Below are 16,878 nucleotides of genomic sequence, written 5' to 3'. Positions count from 1 at the left end.
AAACCCAAGATTCTCATCTATTGGAACTTGAGATTGATACTACATTTGGTTTGAATTACAACGAGCCCAACTACGCTAGAGCACCTCCAGCTCTGCGCTGCAAAGATTTACATACTATAGTAATCTGGTCTGAATCCGCCTGTTTCGTTGCGACCAGCCCGGCAATCTCTTCTGACCACCGGCAAGACCTAACCGATCAAGTCTCCACGGAGAGGTTTCTACCATGTTGTGCACCACGAGCTTGAGAACATCTTGGTGTCAAGCTGGGTTTGTCACAGTAAACATCCTACGTTTATCATTCCGAGCAACGTACATCAGCCAGTCCCATCAGCCATTGATGGTTCATCCCTATTCATCATCTCATCTGTGTCAGAGAGCGAAGTCCGTACGGCCCGACACAAGTTGCATCGACGGTCTAATTGGGAGTCGGATGATTGGAAAGCACTGATCGAAGGCCGGATTGGTCCCTGGGCCATGGCAATTATCCGTACAAACTGATTAGTCGATGGGGTTGACAACGTCGGCCTAGAAGCCGTTTGCATTTGCTTCTCAGCAAGACGTGTTCTTCGAGCGGCAGAGGCTGGGATTTGGACTCGAGAGGACCATCGGGGCAAGCGACTTGCGCCAGCCGTTCTAACAACCTGGGCTGCCGCAGAACGGTTGCACAGGGACATCTTATTCTACAGCACAAGCAGCGACAATCTAGCCTCGCAGTCTGTTGCACGACAACTAGGGGTGCAGCCGTTGGGTTGGGTATGGAAACTTCACGTGTAGAAGCTGGATAGACGCTGTACATGAGAATTACAGCGTCTATCCAATGTATCCACTCGAGGAGCATCGAATAGTTTCAGCATATCCCCTTTGACTTGATCTCATTATTGTAAACCAAGATGGTGTTGATTGAAAAGTCTTCGGAATTGGCAGATTGCGCGATTTGAGCAGAGGTTATCACGCTCATTGTTCGGTTGCAATCCAGAAGAGGCCGACCTCCGGGAGAGGAGGCATTGGCGTGGCCTATTTCGTGATCCGGGCACCGATTGTGCTAACTCGACAACTTGGCAATTTCGGCCTAGCATATGGTAGGATGGCACCGCACGCCAATGATTGTGATTTGTGGTGGATGATGGAGCGCGTGCACGCATAATGCATGCACAAATGAGATACAGGATTCGGTCACACTGCACGAATTCTCCGATTCGTTGACGAAACAGTCCAGCACCCGTCAGAAATAGTCAAAAGCAGGCGACGCGCGGTAGTCATCTGTCCGTTAACCCTAGGGACTCTATTACAATAGCCAGTCTACAAATACATCAAACATCCTTTCTCAAGATTGAGTCATCTCGCAAGCATGTTGGAATTGCGACTCATGCCGCTGCAGACCGTCCGTGTCCCCGTTTCTGTCGTCACAAAAGCACGGTGACGTGCCATATACGATGACCACCGCCAGGGTGACAAGAGGGCAACACGGAAGTTATCCAGCGATTGCAGATAGGCCAGTGGGGGGGAAAGAGCGAGAGAGATAGGGGGGAGAGATTTGACGATTGGAATGGGCCACTACTCATCGCCTCCTGCTGCAACGGCCTCGGGTTCTGCCTCTGTATGGGTTGCCGGAGGTTCAGTCGCCTTGACGGCTTCCATGGTAGGTGCTTCGTCTTCGGCGCCGGCGCCGGCAGCATCGCCATCAGCATCTTTCTTGGAGTCGTCGCCGTTGGCAGTCTCGCCATTGGTGACTTCCTCGGTAGGCGCCTCCGCCGTCTTGCGCTTCTTCACAGGGGGTTGGTCGTCTTTATTGTACAGAAAGTAAGCAATTAGAGATGCGCTGATGTCGCGGCCAGTGTTCTGGTGACGGTACGCGACTTACCATGTACGCCATTCTTTTCGGCCTTGGCATCTTCCGTGCCGTCACCTCCTTCATCAGCTTCGGCTTCAGCTTCAGCCTCAGCCTCGGCCTCATCTTCATCCTCTACTTCTGCTTCTTCGTCATCCTCCTCCTCCTCCTCCTCTTCGGCGTCGTCGTCTTCTTCCTCGTCTGCGGTGGAGACATACCTATTAGTGGGTGGTTAGTCCATGTTGCCCGAGTTCGTGTGTAAGTACCAGATGCGCCGAGCGGAATGCGCCGAAATATTGTTGCCTGGTCCCGGACCGGAAAAGGCTAGAGATGCTCTGGTTCATCACAATTGATTCCTCAATTGAGCCAGAAATCTTGTCCCAGGGCGGATCTGATTGACAATGGCGCGATCAAGGCTGGGTGGCTGAGGATCTGGGTTGAAGCTCCGGGTATGAGCTCGTATTTGGAAGCAGACTTACTCCTCTTCCTCCTCACCATCATCCTCCTCGGGGAGAGAGACGAGCTCCTCCTCTTCCTCGTCCTGCTTTCTCTTTCGGGAAGACATTACTCGGTATTGGGTTGGAAAAGAATAAGGACCGGCTACGTGGATGAGGCGATTGGGGATGTAAGTGGGTGCCTGCCGAGGGAATTGGAATGGCAACAGATGGGATTAGGTAAACACAGCACGACACAGGAGAGAGGAGAATAGAGGAGGAGGATGGCTAGGGAAAGTTGGGAGGGAGAAGGCTACTTGTACGTTTGGCTTGCACTGGTACGGAGTACTTGGCTACAGAGCGAGGCCCAGAGGGTAGAGGAGGGAGGGGACGAGGAGCAACGAGGAGCAACACGAGCAAGCATGGAAGTGACCTAGTCAGCGAGTGAGCAGCACACAAAGGCAGAGAAAGGTAGGGGGGTGCGATCAAGAGCTCCGTGGTGCTAAATGCCGTCGTTTCATTAACGCCACGCCCACTTCTGCTCCTGGAGCCGTGGACAGGAACTCTTGGCCGTCCAACTACCTTACCTAGGTAGGTACCCAGTAGGCAATACATAATAGGTACGCAGCACTCCGTCCGTACGGAGCACACTCGCTGGGATCAAACTGGGCCAGGCTGGAGTCCCGACGGGTACCAAGACAGCCAGCACAAAAAGTATGGACACCAAAAGTATACACAGCACCCGCCTGGAGATCGCTCCGGCTCTGCACATGACATACGGAGTACTCATTTTGGTTCTAGACCGAAACCAGCTCGCTCTTGTTTTTTGCCTCAGTCTTTGAGGGGCAGAAGCTGAGGTGCCGGTAACGTCAGCCGGTCCTTGGTAGTTACCGTACCTGCGTTACTGAGGTAAGGGGGGAATAACTGACCGCAGCGCGTCTGACGTGCGGTTCTCTAGTCACCACAGCCTCGTGTCCAATTCACCGTCAAACCAACTTGAGGACGAGAGCGAGATACTATTGCCTGGACACTTGGTCGGCTCGCCCAGGGCGACGGGTAACGGGTAACGTGTAGCGGAAAGCAAGCCCAATATTGTTGCGGAGAAAAAAAAAAAAGCATGGTATATCATGTCAGTCAGAGCCAGGCTGTCAATTAGGGTATGCAATTCCACAGAGTTGTGCGTACATACGGGGAGATGGCAAGGAGAGAACACTTGAGAGCTGGTCAAGCAACTTGGGTCGACGAATAGGCTGGGGGGCAAAGAACAAGAAGGAAGAGTAGGATGGCTGGTTGGCGGGGTGGAGGATGCCTGGATGCGGCGCCTCTCTCCCTCTCTCCCTCTCTCCCTCCCTCTCTCTCTCTCTGCTCGTCACGTCGTCACCAATTGCGGAGCTTGGGGCGTTTTGGGGCATAATCTGGAGACAGAGACGGAGTCAGCAAGATGGAGGATTTGGCCACCATGGTCACTATGGCGCAACCCCCCAAGCTCTCCCCTGTTGAGGGTTTGAGTCGGAGCAACGACGGGTGTCTGCCCGGCTGTTTGTTTGTTTCGCCGCGGGGCGTGGGATCGGAGTCCCATTCTAGGTCTGTGCAACACGGTGTGTCTGTAACGGCTCGGGTTCGACGTCGCTCTCGCAGTCTTGCGCTCTCTCTGTCTTTCTTCCTTTGTCTCTTTGTTTCTCCGTCTTTCCGGCCTGTCTTGCTCCGACCTTGCGCTACGGCTATGGCACGTACGGGTAGCTGCCTCTACGCCGCAGGCTGAATGGCTGGATGGTTGGATTTCCCTCTGAGCAAACGTCTAGTATTTGGGGACCATTGTTTCGTTCTTTTCGTTCTTCTCACGAGCCCCGCGACCGAGAACGGCCGTTGAGGCTGCTTCTAGGCTGACACGCTGCATCGCGGCGCACCTCACTCCGACCTCTGCTTCGCGGAAGGGCTGAGGGAATCCGTCCAAGTCTCACAAGTTGCGGCGCGCGTGTACGTGCAAAGGCTTGAGGCTGGAGTCGACCTTGTCAGTTCGTCCAGCCACCCAGACCACCATTTGAGAACGGGGTCGATCAGCCCACGCCACCATTCACCAGCTCACGGTTATTTGGTCAAGGTGTAGGGGACACTCGCCAGACGCGGCGACAACCCACGTACTGCTTAATTGAAGAATGTCGCCTGCAAAGGCGTGTCTCGCCATTGATCTGTAAGAGTTGTGGCAGGGTAACCACCGCCCTCTTGCCGCGCGCAACGGACTGCTATTAAAGGATTATATTGCTTCGTGGTGCCAATTGAGAATGTAATCACCTCGTAGTTTTTGTCACCCAATCCTGGGCCGAGAAGCGTAGCCTATAAGGGAAAGAATTCACATCATGACGGCTAGATTGGCCGGCCTTTATTTCATACTTGTACCGCCGACTATTGTCAACTGCGCCTTTAACACAACTTTCTCTGCCGGCGCACCCAATCCTCACAGATTGAGCATCCATCGCAGCATACATACATACAAGATGAGCAAGCCTCTTGCGCCCGTCAAGGACATAGACCACCTGGTGCTTACTTGCAGCGACATGCAAGCCACCATCACCTTCTACACCAAATACCTCGGCATGACACCCGAGACATTCACCTCGGAGGCGACGCCGTCTATTCAGCGGACCGCGTTGAAGTTTGGCAGGCACAAGATCAATCTGCACCAGAGGGGCAGGGAGTTTGAACCCAAGGCGCAGACGGCGCTGCCGGGGACGGCGGACCTGTGTTTTCTAGTAGCCGACGGCGTTGATTTGGATAGTGTTGTGGAGGGTTTTGAGAGCGATGGTGTCGAGGTGCTTGAGGCGGGCAAGGTAGTGGGCAGGACGGGAGCAATGGGAGCGATGAGGAGCGTGTATGTTAGGGATCCGGATGGGAATTTGATAGAGTGAGTGTTTTTCGATGTGGAGGATGATGGGGATCACTGCTAACGCTTACAGGCTGTCAAAATATCTCTAATGACGGACTGGATGCGGTTTGTTGGGTATGGAGGAATGGAAGACGAGCGAGCTGGTGTATTGAAGCGAAATCGGAGGCCATGATGTGTGGGGGATGTCGGGACGGAGACTGGGTGTGGTTATTGTATCATCATGGAGATTATCTCAAGCACGTAGGTTAGACGTCTGGGCAAGAAGCCAATGGTGTTTTTGACCATGTCGCGGCCGTGGCCATCTGTACGCGGAGCCGGCGCCGGCGCCAGCCAACCCGCGAGGCGCGCCGTCAGGAGCCCGACGCCAGACATCAACCTCGGCTCAAAAATGCACATTCTCCAAACTCCAAGCTCCCCATCCGCAAACTCCAGGCACGCTCTCGCCAGCGCGCGGCCATATCCAGTCGGACCATTGATTGCCAGCGCAGCCAGGCCAGAACATCCTGCTTCACCCACCAACATCGGTGCCCGTCAACGCCGACTTGTTGGGCCGCGCAACGGAGCTCCAAGCTCCATCACCACTTCCGCCTCCTCCTCATCACCACCGCCCCTCCGAATCATGTCCGACCCATCGCCCCCGACATCAGGCTGCCCCTTTTGCGCCATCGCCGCCGCCCACGAGCCCTACGACCCCCTCCACCCGCCGTCCTCGATACCGGCCGACCTCACCAGCCCGCCGTCCTTCATGGTGCTCTCGACGCCCCTCGTCGTCGCCTTCCTCGACATCATGCCCCTGTCCAAGGGCCACCTGCTCCTCTGCCCGCGCGCCCACCGGCCCAAGCTGACCGACACGACGGGCCGGGAGTCGCGCGAGCTGGGCCACCACGTGCGCGTGCTCTCGGCCGCGCTCGCCGCCGCGACCGGCGTGCACGACTGGAACGTGGTGCAGAACAACGGCGCCGCCGCCGCCCAGGTCGTGCCCCATGTGCACTACCACGTCATCCCGCGCCCGGAGATTCGCGCCAGCGGCAAGATGAGCGAGAGCTTCACCATGTTTGGGAGGGGGCGGCGCGCCGAGCTGGACGACGACGAGGCTGCCTCTTTGGCGGCGGATATCCGTGCCCAGGTTGCGAGGGTGCTGGCTGACGAGGATGGGGGTGGTCAAGACAAGGCCAAGCTGTAGCTTTGTGTGGGCGCTTGGAGTTGGATACCCCGTCTTTTTGGAGGGCGAGCGTGTTTTGGTTTTGTAGGTTGCCAAGTAGATGCATTGTATATTGATGGGGGTGCATGATAGATTAGGCGGTTTTGGATAGAAATAGATTTGGTGGTTCAGATTACTGCCCTGGCTGTGGGCTTTGATGTTGTATATAAGTTGGCTGCTTCGACCCGTGGCCGGTCTGAGCTTGATCAACTTGATCAACTTGGCTTTTATATTTGGTGGGAACGCTACGAACGATATAGTTGCTTAAAAGAGGAGCGTAGTTTTGTATGATTCATTCAGGCGTGCCGTAATATTACTTGATAGTTTGTGGGAACGCTACGAATGCTATTGTTGTGTTCAAATAGGAGTTATAGGTGCGGTTGATTGCGTGGGCAACTTTTAATTTTATATTCAACAGTTGGTAGGGGAACGAACTACTGACATTGCTGCGTCTGCAATTCAGAAGCAAGCTTTGGCTGATTCGTCTAGGCATAACTTAATTCTAGTTTTTACTAGTTGGTAGGAACTACAGGTGATTTCGGTTTGGAAGTATAGGTTTGGTTGGTTCCGTTTAGACATGTTTTTTAATTCCACATTCAATAGCGGTAGGTAGGCAACTACGAATGATATTACTGTTTACAATAGGAGCATAGTTTTGGTTAATTCGTCCAAGTAGACTTTAATCATGGCTATTTATACCCATCTCTACCACACGTATCAGTATACACTGAGACGACCACGATTATATTTCCCCTTTATCGGGGAGAGAGCTTCGCCTGCGCTTTCCGTCTGATGAAAACGCAGGCAAGCCAGTCACACGTTAAGCTACAGCTTCCAGCTTATGATGTCGTGAATACAAAAGACCATCAGCCACTACTTCATGAAAAAGGAGCTCGAGCTCACGAGAAATGCACCGTAGACCTCGTAGTGTTATTGACGCCAAAGCCGGCCGCAGGCCAGAGCTCGCCGCAGGCGGCCCCCGGCAGGGGAATATATAAAAGAGGGCTAGAAAACGACCAAATTCAGCAGCTTAAAGGCTCAAATTCAGCAAGTCCGGCCCTCTCCGCTTTCCCTATCCCAGGTCAACAATTCGTTGGCATCAGCGCTCTGGCGTCACTCGTCGTCGCCGAAAAACACCCTGACGGGCAGCCAGGCGTCCCCGCAGACCTTGAAGCGCTCCTCGACGGCGTCGAGGCTCCGGACCTCGTCGTCGGTCAGGCACCACCCGTCCAGGGCAAAGTTGGCCTCGATGCGCGCGGGCGTGACGCTCTTGGGGATGACGCTCCAGCCCTTTTGCAGCCCCCACATGAGGAGCACCTGCTGCGGCGTCCGGCCCTTGGCGCGGGCGAGCTCGAGCAGCGTCCGGTTCGTGTGCAGCGGCGAGTCGGTCGAGCCCAGGCACGAGTAGCCCGTGCTGTGGATGCCCTTGGCCGCGTTGTAGGCCACGAGCTTGGGCGAGGGGTTGCAGGGATGCAGCTCGATCTGGTTGACGGCGGGGACGATCTGGGGGCGGTTAGACGTGGTGTTTTCTTCTCTTCTCTCTTTTTTGGAGTCGGTGGTTGGAAAGGGAGGGGGACGCTGGTGGTATCGCAGTGGCCGTCGCCGTACGTACCTTGCAGCTCTCGTCGGCCAGCAGCTTCTCCAGGTTGGCGATGCCAAAGTTGGACACGCCAATGTTGCGCGCCTTGCCCGTGGCCGCGAGCTTCTGCATCTCGCGCCACGTGTCGACAAAGTCCCAGCCCGGCACGAGCTTGGTGTTGTCGTCCGGGTCCGTCGCCGCCGGCCAGTGCACGAGGTACAGGTCGACGTAGTCGGTGCCCAGGTTCGCGAGGCTCTCGTCCAGCGCGGCGGCGGCGCGCGTCTGGTCAGGGTTGTCGAGCTTGGTCGTGAGCCAGATGGAGGAGCGCGGCACGCCCGACGCCTTGATGCCCGCGCCCACTTGCTTCTCGTTGCCGTATGCTGCCGCCGTGTCGATGTGTCGGTAGCCGACGCCGAGGGCGGCCTCCACGGCCGCTTGGACTTGGCTGGGCTTGGATTGCCATGTTCCCAGGCCGATGGCGGGGATCTTGGCTCCCGTGTTGAGCGTGTACGTGCGGCTGCGGGTTGACGGCTCAAGGTCAGTTGATGTTGTTGGAGGGTTCGAGGTTGGCTGGGCTGACTCACGAGGTTTGGTTGGCCATGGTTTAGAATGCGGTGCCTGGATGGTGATGGGGACGACCGAAGTAGGGGAGCAGAGTTGAACCCCTCTTTTTGGATGCAAAGACCGCTCGCTTGACTAGAAAATAACCCAGCGCTCTGATGCGTCCATTGTGCCCAGTTCGCGGTTTGCTGCTCCCCCTCTTCTTGTATTACACGAAAACACATGCGTGACCAGGCCTGACACACAGTTGTCCCCGCGGCGAGTGTCTCCACATTGACTCTATTGGCGCGGATATAGACAGCGGCGTTTCAACTCGGCTGTCGCGACTCGTGGCAGCACGTCTCTTTCAAAGCTGGAAAGACCAAGGTAGCATCCCGCTAGTTTACGAGGTTGCAAGGTCATATTGTATTGTTGTGCGTCGTCGATCTTGTGGTGATGACGGAAGTTTGCGGTTCCTTGGCTAGAAATGCGACCGGGTATTACATGTCAGTAAAACAGGTGGTTCGTCATCTAGTAGTGAAGTTGTGAAAAGAGTACTTGAAATTGCGAGAAGGTAGATGCGCGAGGCGTGAAGGGCGAGGTGTAGGGTAGGATGGTTGTTGTGTCGATTTCGAGATGCAGACAGCGAGACGTTCCCAGCTCCGAGAAACATGTCTTACTAGCTCGTCAGACATATTTGTGCATCAGTGCTGCCAAGTCTGAGCAAGTATGGGGGACATGGTTATGGCCTGTCGAGACTATGTGCAGATTAACCAGAGATTGGCAGCGCTTGGCTGCATCAGAGTTTTGGCATGGGGTGGCAAAGATTCGTCAATATCTGTCAACAGAAGAAAGTAATCACTGGCCACCCAGTACCCAGGTTCGCTTTCATTTCGTTGATGACACCTATTGAAAATTCAACTATTCTTCCTATCCCGCGTCGGTCATCATGGCGACCCGATCCTTACCGTCTTGAATTATAACCCCGTCTCGGAAGTCGACTGCACCGGCAGAAACGATCCTAAGCACCCATGATGCACTACTACCACTCAACCACGACATTGTCTTGTCCCCGTGCCGTGTACTTGACGGCTTGTGAACTACGAGTCCACAAACTGCTTGTTAGGACGCGCGGACACAGTTGCCATACTCCTTCAACATCCTGCCAACAATGACAAGTCCCAGATAGCAGGAACGAAGCATGCGAAGAAGACTGTGGTTTGGAAAGGATCCCCGACGGCAAAGGGATATCGCAAAAGCGTCAACAACATCAGCGGCAGGGTGTTGGCATGAATCCAAAGTCTGTACATCAAACGAATCATCCGGTGCTGCAGGCTCCCATGTATCCTGCTGTGAAAGCCGAGCCGACGAAACAACTCCGGAGTCAGCAGCCGATTGCTGTTGGACCAAAACTGTCGAAGCATCGGCGCGGGAACTGCGACCCTGCCCTGGGCTAGGAATAGCTTGGTTGCTATGAGCACTCCCAGCACTTGTTGGTAGCCAGTCCATATCAACTGCACCGTCGCCCGCGTGGCTGTTGTGTTTCGCCCAAGCTCCATCTTGGATATGATGGAGATGATTGCAAAAGGCGAAAGACCGACGAGCGTGATACTATTCTTTGTTAGATGTCGAGTCACAGCAAAGGAAAGCCACGTAAGCATTGCCGGACTGCAGGGTACCTTGTAACTTGGAGGTACTTGTCCCTCCGGCGACCCAGGCGCTCAGTCTCTTGGGTTGCACTGATTGTGATGCATACATCTGGTAGGACGCCGTTCGATATGGCTTCGTCCGGAGTAAGCACCCGCAGCCGCGCGTCTTGCTGGAATCCGGGAATCCCAGAAACCCACTTGACTTCAGGCCTTCGTCCGCCTCGCCCGGCGGATGCAATGTTACAGCCTCGCCCTTTTCCGTCTGTCGAAGTTTGCCAGCCACGCCGTCAAACTGAAAGCCGTGCTGTGACCTCATTTCTTGCATGACGTCGTTCTCGACAAGGAACAAGCAGTCGTACTGCGGGACAAACGCGTTGGCAAGCAGGTTGACGGCAGCCATGACGGCGTAGGGGGCGACACTGAGAGAAAAAGCCGCCACGCCATACAAGGCGACCTGGTCCCCTCGGGCCCGAGCAAGGACGAAAACAGAGAAGCAGAGCTGCAGGAGCGCAACCAAGCTTTTGGTTGCGTTTCGTCTTTTGGTCAGCAAGCCCAGAGTCCTCAGCCCGGGGCAGGGTTCTGCAACAGGATCTACAATCGAGTCGACCGGCATGTAGGCCAGCACGTATCCTGCAACAGGCGGGGGTTCGACGTATATTTCAGAGTCTGGGTTGACTAGATTAGACGCCCGCGTGGTGAAAATGACGGCCGTTTCGGTCGGCTGCTGGCTCCCGCCTTGCCCAACAGCCGTACTTGCAGATGAAGCTTATGAGCAACGACAAACCTATTTGGCAACTGGAGGGTTCCCGAGGCATACCTGTCCGACAACGATACATCTTCAGGTACCGGCTGCATTTCTTCCGACTGTTGCTCGTCGTCGTCGTCGTCGTCGTCGTTGTTGTTGTCAACTGCCTTCATCAGGCAGAACACATGGCGGGCTGTCAGGTCAAACGAAATACTAAATTACAAGCGACAAAGTGCCGGCACTGACCAAACGAGCGGGCCTCCCCGCTTGGAGACTCCGTCAAACAGACGCCACGATGGATTGTTCAGTCGCTTCCCGGAAAAAGGCGAGGTGTCGACCGTCGCGTTGACCTGCAAGAGCCGGCTGCTGGAGCACGGCTTGCTGTACCAGTCATCGGCCCTCACGTACATGCAGAGCGCGCGTTCCAGAGTGGCCTTTCGCAGCCCGGACTCTCCGTGGCCCTTTCTGGCTTGGTAGAAGGCCGACATGCCGAAGACGAGGCCCGTTGAGGGCACGAGGAGCGCCCCCAGCATGATCCATGCGGTTGCAAAGGGCGAGCTTGCCGGCGGCGTCTTGACGGTTGCTGCGTGAGCAAGATAGTTGCCTATCATGAAAACAGCAATGCTGTTCCACGTCGCGGGGAAACAGAGCAGATGAGGATCGCCATGGTTGGTTGTCCCCTCGGGAAGCGTGAAGTTGAGATTCTGGCCCTCCTGTTAGCAGGAGGAGCCCGCGTGGTGAACTGCCCAAAGCCGTTCCGAAGCTTCAGGAGCAGAAATGTCTTTTCAATGACCTGTGACAAACCTCTAGTTTCATGATTCTGACTAGGGGAGCTCGGCACAGGAGTCCCGTAACCTGCTGAGCTGTGTAGTAGGAGACTGTATGCGACTCGCGCAGCGCCGTGGCAAGACATGTCTCCCCGGAGTAGATGTCGTGTATTTCTATAACTTTGCTCGCAGAAGCATTATAACAGTCCCGACCGGAACATGATCGCAATACAACACATTTTGATTGAGGGGTAGACAGCGGCACACGACATATATGTCGTCCTCAATGTCTCATGTCCATCATACTTGGCCTACGTACCGCCACCCCAGACCGACGGGTATAAATGCAGCCGCTGATCACGGAAGCACATATGTAAAGCACCTCGGGACGGCAGTAACCTCGGTGTAGACGGCAGAAGCACCTACTGGCTGGACTTGTCTTGCCTCGAGGACGGGTGACTGGTTTTTGTGCCATATTTAGAAACGCCCAGGGAATTTCTCGGCGTTGACTGCCCTCAAGCTTTTACCTGCCATGCGTTAGAGTCATGTCGTGGTTTGTTGGGCTTCAACTTCCGGTATTGTCGCGGAGTGGGAGTCGGGTGGCTCGCCCATACCAAGTCAAATTGCTTGTGGTAACACCACATCAGCGGATGTTGGCCAAAACACCCCCGACAGGCATGGGTATTTGCTCAGCTTCCTGTTGTCTTCAACAAAATGGTCAGTTGTGGAAAGATGGACGTTGACAACATGGTGTAGTGCAGTTGGAACGCGGTAGGCTGATCTCGTTCGCTCATATGGCGGCGATTTGCCTCCACAGAGACCGCTCCATGAATGTGTGCAGGATTAAGAGGAAATATACTTCACCGCTCTGTACCGAGGCTCTCCCGCTGGAGGTAGCACAACAGGACGTATTACGTGATACACAAGTTGCCGCAAAGGACCTTTGAGAAGGGTTGGGTAAATTGTCCGATGGAAGATGGATCGCCCGAGGGTGGAAGGTTGCGATCAGCTCCATCAAGCTTAAGCGAGGGGAAGAAACGGAATGTCTGTTGCTGCCAGACAATGACTGGTTACTAGTGTCCTCATTGTCGGTTACGAATCTCGCGCCACAAGATTAGGAAAGCCGGGAAGATAATGGTGCGAATGAATTGTTCGTGTTCAACAGCGCGCGGTGTGATGACAAAGGCAAGTGATGACGACTCAAGAGGTTTTTGGACATGTGTCGTTGGCCGACGCTACGTAGTTACTTGAAGAGAAATGATACGTTTTTACATTTTCACATCGGCCTTTGTATTAGCTCGAAAGTATCCAACGTCCGTGACAAACCCGGTCGAGTCTCTTTTCGACCAGTGCTGTACACAGGTCAAATTAGACAGGGCTATGTGAGACAGGGCCACGCGCCATCGGGCTGTATCACAGGCCGGCCCAAGAGAATAGCCCAACGTCCATTGTTTCTTGCTCGTAGTTTCACGCAGTAGTAGGCCAACGTGACACATTCCGCGCCGGGATACGCGTGTTGGTGTTCCTCGTCGTGCCGACCGACTGACAATGACAGTTCAAGGTGTCCAGACTTGCTCGCCAGCCGCGACATATTAATCTCGGACCAAGACTCCAAACTCATGTACCCTCGGGCTTGGTTTCCAAAAGAGCCTCTGTTGTCCACTTCTTGCCCGTCGTCACCCCACTGGAGACATCTACGCCGTCTGTCGAGGCCTCCCATTCGTCTGTCCGCCAGATGAAAGCACGCCATTTCCCGGCCCTTATTCGCTCCATTTCATCGGCCCGCATCTAAAATTCAGCCGTTCTAGAGGCCGTGATGAAACGAAACGTGGTCACGCATACGATCCCTTTCTCTCGGATATTTCTAGCGGACTTGGAGTTGTCTCCTCCCCCGCTGCCGTCCAAGAGGCTGTATATAGAATACAAACGTTCTGCCATGTTTCCCACCTCGGTGTTCCAAAAGACGAGATCACAGTGAGGCCTAGCGTTATTAATGGCGGGGAACGGAGGAAAAGTGATACTATACTGATGTATCGTTTTGAGCGGAACTAGACTTCCGCTGAGTGAAGAGTCAATCCTAAACGGTAGCAGGCGACGCTATATGCTGAGCAAAGTGGTGAACTCGGTAACCCAGGGCTGTATAGAAATTTCCTTGGCTGGAGGAGTTGCGTTGACTTGCGCGGGATTGTAGACTCGCTTCTCGGGCGGCCGGGCCGAGGTCGTAATAACGCTGGTGCAGATACACGACAGGATCCTGACTAGCCAATGCGCCGGGTATCCGACCTTGAACATGCCGATGACGAGATGGATGAGAGCGGTGAGGTTAAGCGGCGCGTACACGGGCCGGTTACTAAAGACTAGCCGCGGATGCGGTAGGCAAATCTTTAATAAATGGCTGTATACCCATTTCTTAAACTCCATCTTGGATAGGAGTTTCTGGAAAGGCATGGCGCTCCTTAGTACTCTGTCCCATATCATATATTTCTCGAATGTAAACGGATTATGGAGCATACTAATTATGGGTGGCAAGTCCTCCTTCCTAACCTTGCCTAGACGCTTCGTAAGCATAAAGTGCTAGCGGATGCGCTTATTATCGTATATGAGTAGATACTTAGACTAAAGGCCTTATGATCTTTAAACTTGAGAGGGTTAAGAAGGTTAGAAAACCGCAAGCTAGATGGCTGGTCTTCCTTGAGAAGCGGCCGGCCCGTTAAGAAGGATGTTAGATGGCCGCCGATGTAGTCTCTGGGTTCATCTGTCAGACTTTGCATGTGCTCGAGTAGCGGCAAGGAGGTACAAATCTTACGGGATATTGCTCATGTGTATGTAGTCAAAGGTCCGAGGAAACAGAGTCGGATCGGGCGCATAACTATTCTTCGGGGGTGACAAGCGGTGGTCCAGCAAATTGTAGCGCATGCGGTCTATAATGTCGGCCATCTCCCCTACAATCACTTCCACGACCAACCGTTTGCCAGGGTCAAGCATCTCTGCATAGACGGTGAAGGCGCGGAATATGTCTGCAAGTTTCTCGATGCAGCTGGTTTTAGCCTTTCCCGCGGAGTCTAGAACACGCATCGACTCCATTACTTTCAGAGGGTGACACTTAAACGGCTGGGGTACGTTATTCCCCTGCTCTCGTCTTCTAGTCGTATAGTTGTAGTCGATGAGTGTATTATTGAATCTCCAGTTTAAATCGATGTATTGAGATAGTTTCTTGCCCTTGCCTGACGATCGGTACTTTACTAATAGCTCGACTAGCTTGGGCTCGCGGCGCTTCATAACCGCTATAAGTGGCAATAATGTTTGAAATCTCTTAAACTCCTCTCTCTCTTCTCTGGGACCAGGCTTTAGGGCGTGGCCTATAAGGGAAGCTGTTTGCATATCGATCTGCCGTTGTTTTTTGCTCTATACGTCTACGCATGTCGGCGACATTGGAAAAGCCGTCGCACGGTTGCTACCACTAACGAAGGACTCGAAGAAGAGGCTCCAGATCGTACTCTCAGACCGAGGTAAACCGAAGAGGGGTAGCTTTACCCTCAAGCCTTTCAATGAGCTCTTTGATGTTGCTCTGGAGCTTGGCCTCGACGAACGGTGGGATAATTTGACAGCTGAAGACGTAGGCCATGGTCAGATAACCGTCCATGGCACCAGGCACTAGTCCTGAAATTGTCGTGTTAACTTGCTCCATCATATTGAAAAAGATAAGTAACCTGGCTAGTGCCGCTGGCTTTAGATCTAGTACAGTGAAATGAAGCTTCCTTAAGGAAGGGCGGCGCGATTCTGCGTTCTTGTAAGCTATGGAGAGGATAGCGGAAAAGAGGTTACGTCCGTCTCCGCAGCCGGCGAAGAGGATTGAGATGTCTCGTCTCCTCGTGCCTATCATTCCAAGTGGCTCAGTCAATTCCTCTATGTGGTCATAGCCTACGCAGTAATACTCGGGCATGTCCTGCCTTGACCTTAAGTTAGCAGGCGAATGACGTTGGAAAGGGGGACAACATACATGGACGGCTTATACCGTGGTATCTGGTCGAGGACTTGTCTCCTGAGAATGGATTCGTCTGGAGCCTTGACCCATAAAGCCTTGATTGATCCGACAGTTTCGTCTAGTTCGGCTCGGAGCTGACTGTTGCTAATGCAGGACACGGTGTCCTTAGCAGAGTTAAGGTCAAGGACGTATAAGAAGCATTTGACCAGGCGGCTGTATAACTTATCATTCTTAGCGCTATTATCGGTCTCAGGGTCGTTCAGTGATATCGCCTCTCTTATGTGAGCAATGGCACCTTTGTAGTCACCCATCTCATATCTCACAGCCGACAGATTAGAGACGGGTGACGGGTCGTCGGGAGCCAGGGATGCAGCTGTTTTGTATGCTTTTTCGGCTTGAAAAGACGTCAGACGGCGGCGCAATGACGCGTATAGAGATGTATTTACCTTGTGGGAGATTGCCTGCTCGGTACAACTCGTTGCCCAAAGCTCTAGCTTTGGCGGCAGCATCCGTGGCTCTTTGAGCTGAAGTCGACATTGCGCTCCGGGGATCAGCTCAGAGTGAGCTATGTATTGCTGATATAGGCGCGTACGTGCGATTGATGGTATCTAGTCGCCTAATCCAAACGGTCAACTTGCTATTCCGGTAGAAAAAGGAGCGAAACTGGGTGGCACGTGGGTCTCGAGCAAAAACCAGCGGTGACGCGAGAACGAGTCTGGTGTATTGTAAACATCTGGCCCCCCCATTGAAAGGCGAGAATGCCTACCTGACCTGACCCGACCATTGTAATTGACCTGACCCGACCATTGTAGTTGACCTGACCTGACCACTGGTCTTACCCAATTCGCCATTATATCCCCTGACTAACCCTAACCCCAATACCTCACCTAACTAACCCTAACAGCTAAACTCCTGGAGGGATATCCACTATGCTCCACTATAACTCCACTATATTCCACCCAAAATAGTAATAGCAATGGTCAGGTCAGGTCAATTACAATGGTCGGGTCAGGTCAGGTAGGCGAGCAATGGTCGGGTCATCTACACTCTCTTGAAAAGGCCATTGTGGATCAATTATAATGGGGAATTCTTGGCCCCCTACCAGCAGATATCAGCCCCCTACCAGGAATGGATTTAAAACAAATTCTAAGTCGATTCCCAGTAGGGAGTAAGGTTAACATCAAGGTTAGGGTTCAAAAGGTTACATATCTAGGTTGGGGTTACTTAGGGGGGCGAGAATTGCCAGGGTATCAGTTGATGACGAGT

At 53.7% G+C, this 16,878-nt stretch overlaps 10 protein-coding genes across 10 annotated transcripts; 2 read left to right on the top strand and 8 right to left on the bottom strand.

Annotated features, from left to right (window-relative positions):
* Positions 1-1,554: 1,554 nt before the first annotated feature.
* On the bottom strand, positions 1,555-2,393 carry J3458_004894 (uncharacterized protein; the record flags this gene model as incomplete). The annotated part of the gene is made up of 3 exons (XM_066118479.1): positions 1,555-1,784; positions 1,862-2,046; positions 2,308-2,393. 3 exons carry the CDS (start codon positions 2,391-2,393, stop codon positions 1,555-1,557), a joined length of 501 nt encoding a protein of 166 aa, XP_065975999.1.
* A 2,226-nt stretch (positions 2,394-4,619) lies between these two features.
* On the top strand, positions 4,620-5,168 carry J3458_004893 (uncharacterized protein; the record flags this gene model as incomplete). The annotated part of the gene is made up of 1 exon (XM_007810407.2): positions 4,620-5,168. The coding sequence occupies one exon, from the start codon at positions 4,620-4,622 to the stop codon at positions 5,166-5,168; it is 549 nt and encodes a 182-aa protein (XP_007808598.2).
* A 261-nt stretch (positions 5,169-5,429) lies between these two features.
* J3458_004892 (uncharacterized protein) lies at positions 5,430-6,329 on the top strand (the record flags this gene model as incomplete). The annotated part of the gene is made up of 1 exon (XM_066118478.1): positions 5,430-6,329. The coding sequence occupies one exon, from the start codon at positions 5,430-5,432 to the stop codon at positions 6,327-6,329; it is 900 nt and encodes a 299-aa protein (XP_065975998.1).
* A 631-nt stretch (positions 6,330-6,960) lies between these two features.
* Positions 6,961-9,050, bottom strand: J3458_004891 (uncharacterized protein). The gene is made up of 3 exons (XM_066118477.1): positions 8,511-9,050; positions 7,960-8,443; positions 6,961-7,850 (listed from the first exon to the last, which is right to left on the bottom strand). The coding sequence occupies exons 1-3, from the start codon at positions 8,525-8,527 to the stop codon at positions 7,461-7,463; spliced, it is 891 nt and encodes a 296-aa protein (XP_065975997.1). The 5' UTR covers positions 8,528-9,050; the 3' UTR covers positions 6,961-7,460.
* Positions 9,051-9,588: 538 nt separating this feature from the next.
* On the bottom strand, positions 9,589-9,975 carry J3458_004890 (uncharacterized protein; the record flags this gene model as incomplete). Its single annotated transcript, XM_066118476.1, has 1 exon — positions 9,589-9,975. One exon carries the CDS (start codon positions 9,973-9,975, stop codon positions 9,589-9,591), a length of 387 nt encoding a protein of 128 aa, XP_065975996.1.
* A 102-nt stretch (positions 9,976-10,077) lies between these two features.
* Positions 10,078-11,033, bottom strand: J3458_004889 (uncharacterized protein; the record flags this gene model as incomplete). The annotated part of the gene is made up of 2 exons (XM_066118475.1): positions 10,078-10,867; positions 10,933-11,033. The coding sequence occupies 2 exons, from the start codon at positions 11,031-11,033 to the stop codon at positions 10,078-10,080; spliced, it is 891 nt and encodes a 296-aa protein (XP_065975995.1).
* A 45-nt stretch (positions 11,034-11,078) lies between these two features.
* Positions 11,079-11,676, bottom strand: J3458_004888 (uncharacterized protein; the record flags this gene model as incomplete). The annotated part of the gene is made up of 2 exons (XM_066118474.1): positions 11,079-11,564; positions 11,665-11,676. 2 exons carry the CDS (start codon positions 11,674-11,676, stop codon positions 11,079-11,081), a joined length of 498 nt encoding a protein of 165 aa, XP_065975994.1.
* Positions 11,677-13,724: 2,048 nt separating this feature from the next.
* On the bottom strand, positions 13,725-14,048 carry J3458_004887 (uncharacterized protein; the record flags this gene model as incomplete). Its single annotated transcript, XM_066118473.1, has 1 exon — positions 13,725-14,048. One exon carries the CDS (start codon positions 14,046-14,048, stop codon positions 13,725-13,727), a length of 324 nt encoding a protein of 107 aa, XP_065975993.1.
* Positions 14,049-14,429: 381 nt separating this feature from the next.
* J3458_004886 (uncharacterized protein) lies at positions 14,430-15,008 on the bottom strand (the record flags this gene model as incomplete). The annotated part of the gene is made up of 1 exon (XM_066118472.1): positions 14,430-15,008. One exon carries the CDS (start codon positions 15,006-15,008, stop codon positions 14,430-14,432), a length of 579 nt encoding a protein of 192 aa, XP_065975992.1.
* A 118-nt stretch (positions 15,009-15,126) lies between these two features.
* Positions 15,127-16,406, bottom strand: J3458_004885 (uncharacterized protein; the record flags this gene model as incomplete). The annotated part of the gene is made up of 3 exons (XM_066118471.1): positions 16,059-16,406; positions 15,628-16,006; positions 15,127-15,577 (listed from the first exon to the last, which is right to left on the bottom strand). Exons 1-3 carry the CDS (start codon positions 16,147-16,149, stop codon positions 15,127-15,129), a joined length of 921 nt encoding a protein of 306 aa, XP_065975991.1. The 5' UTR covers positions 16,150-16,406.
* Between the last annotated feature and the right edge of the window lie 472 nt (positions 16,407-16,878).

The sequence above is a fragment of the Metarhizium acridum genome (genome assembly GCF_019434415.1).
Source record: "Metarhizium acridum strain ARSEF 324 chromosome Unknown scaffold_31, whole genome shotgun sequence".
Lineage (NCBI taxonomy): Eukaryota > Fungi > Ascomycota > Sordariomycetes > Hypocreales > Clavicipitaceae > Metarhizium > Metarhizium acridum.
The sequence above is the reverse complement of the archived record's forward strand: the minus strand, read 5'-3'. Positions and strand labels throughout refer to the sequence as shown.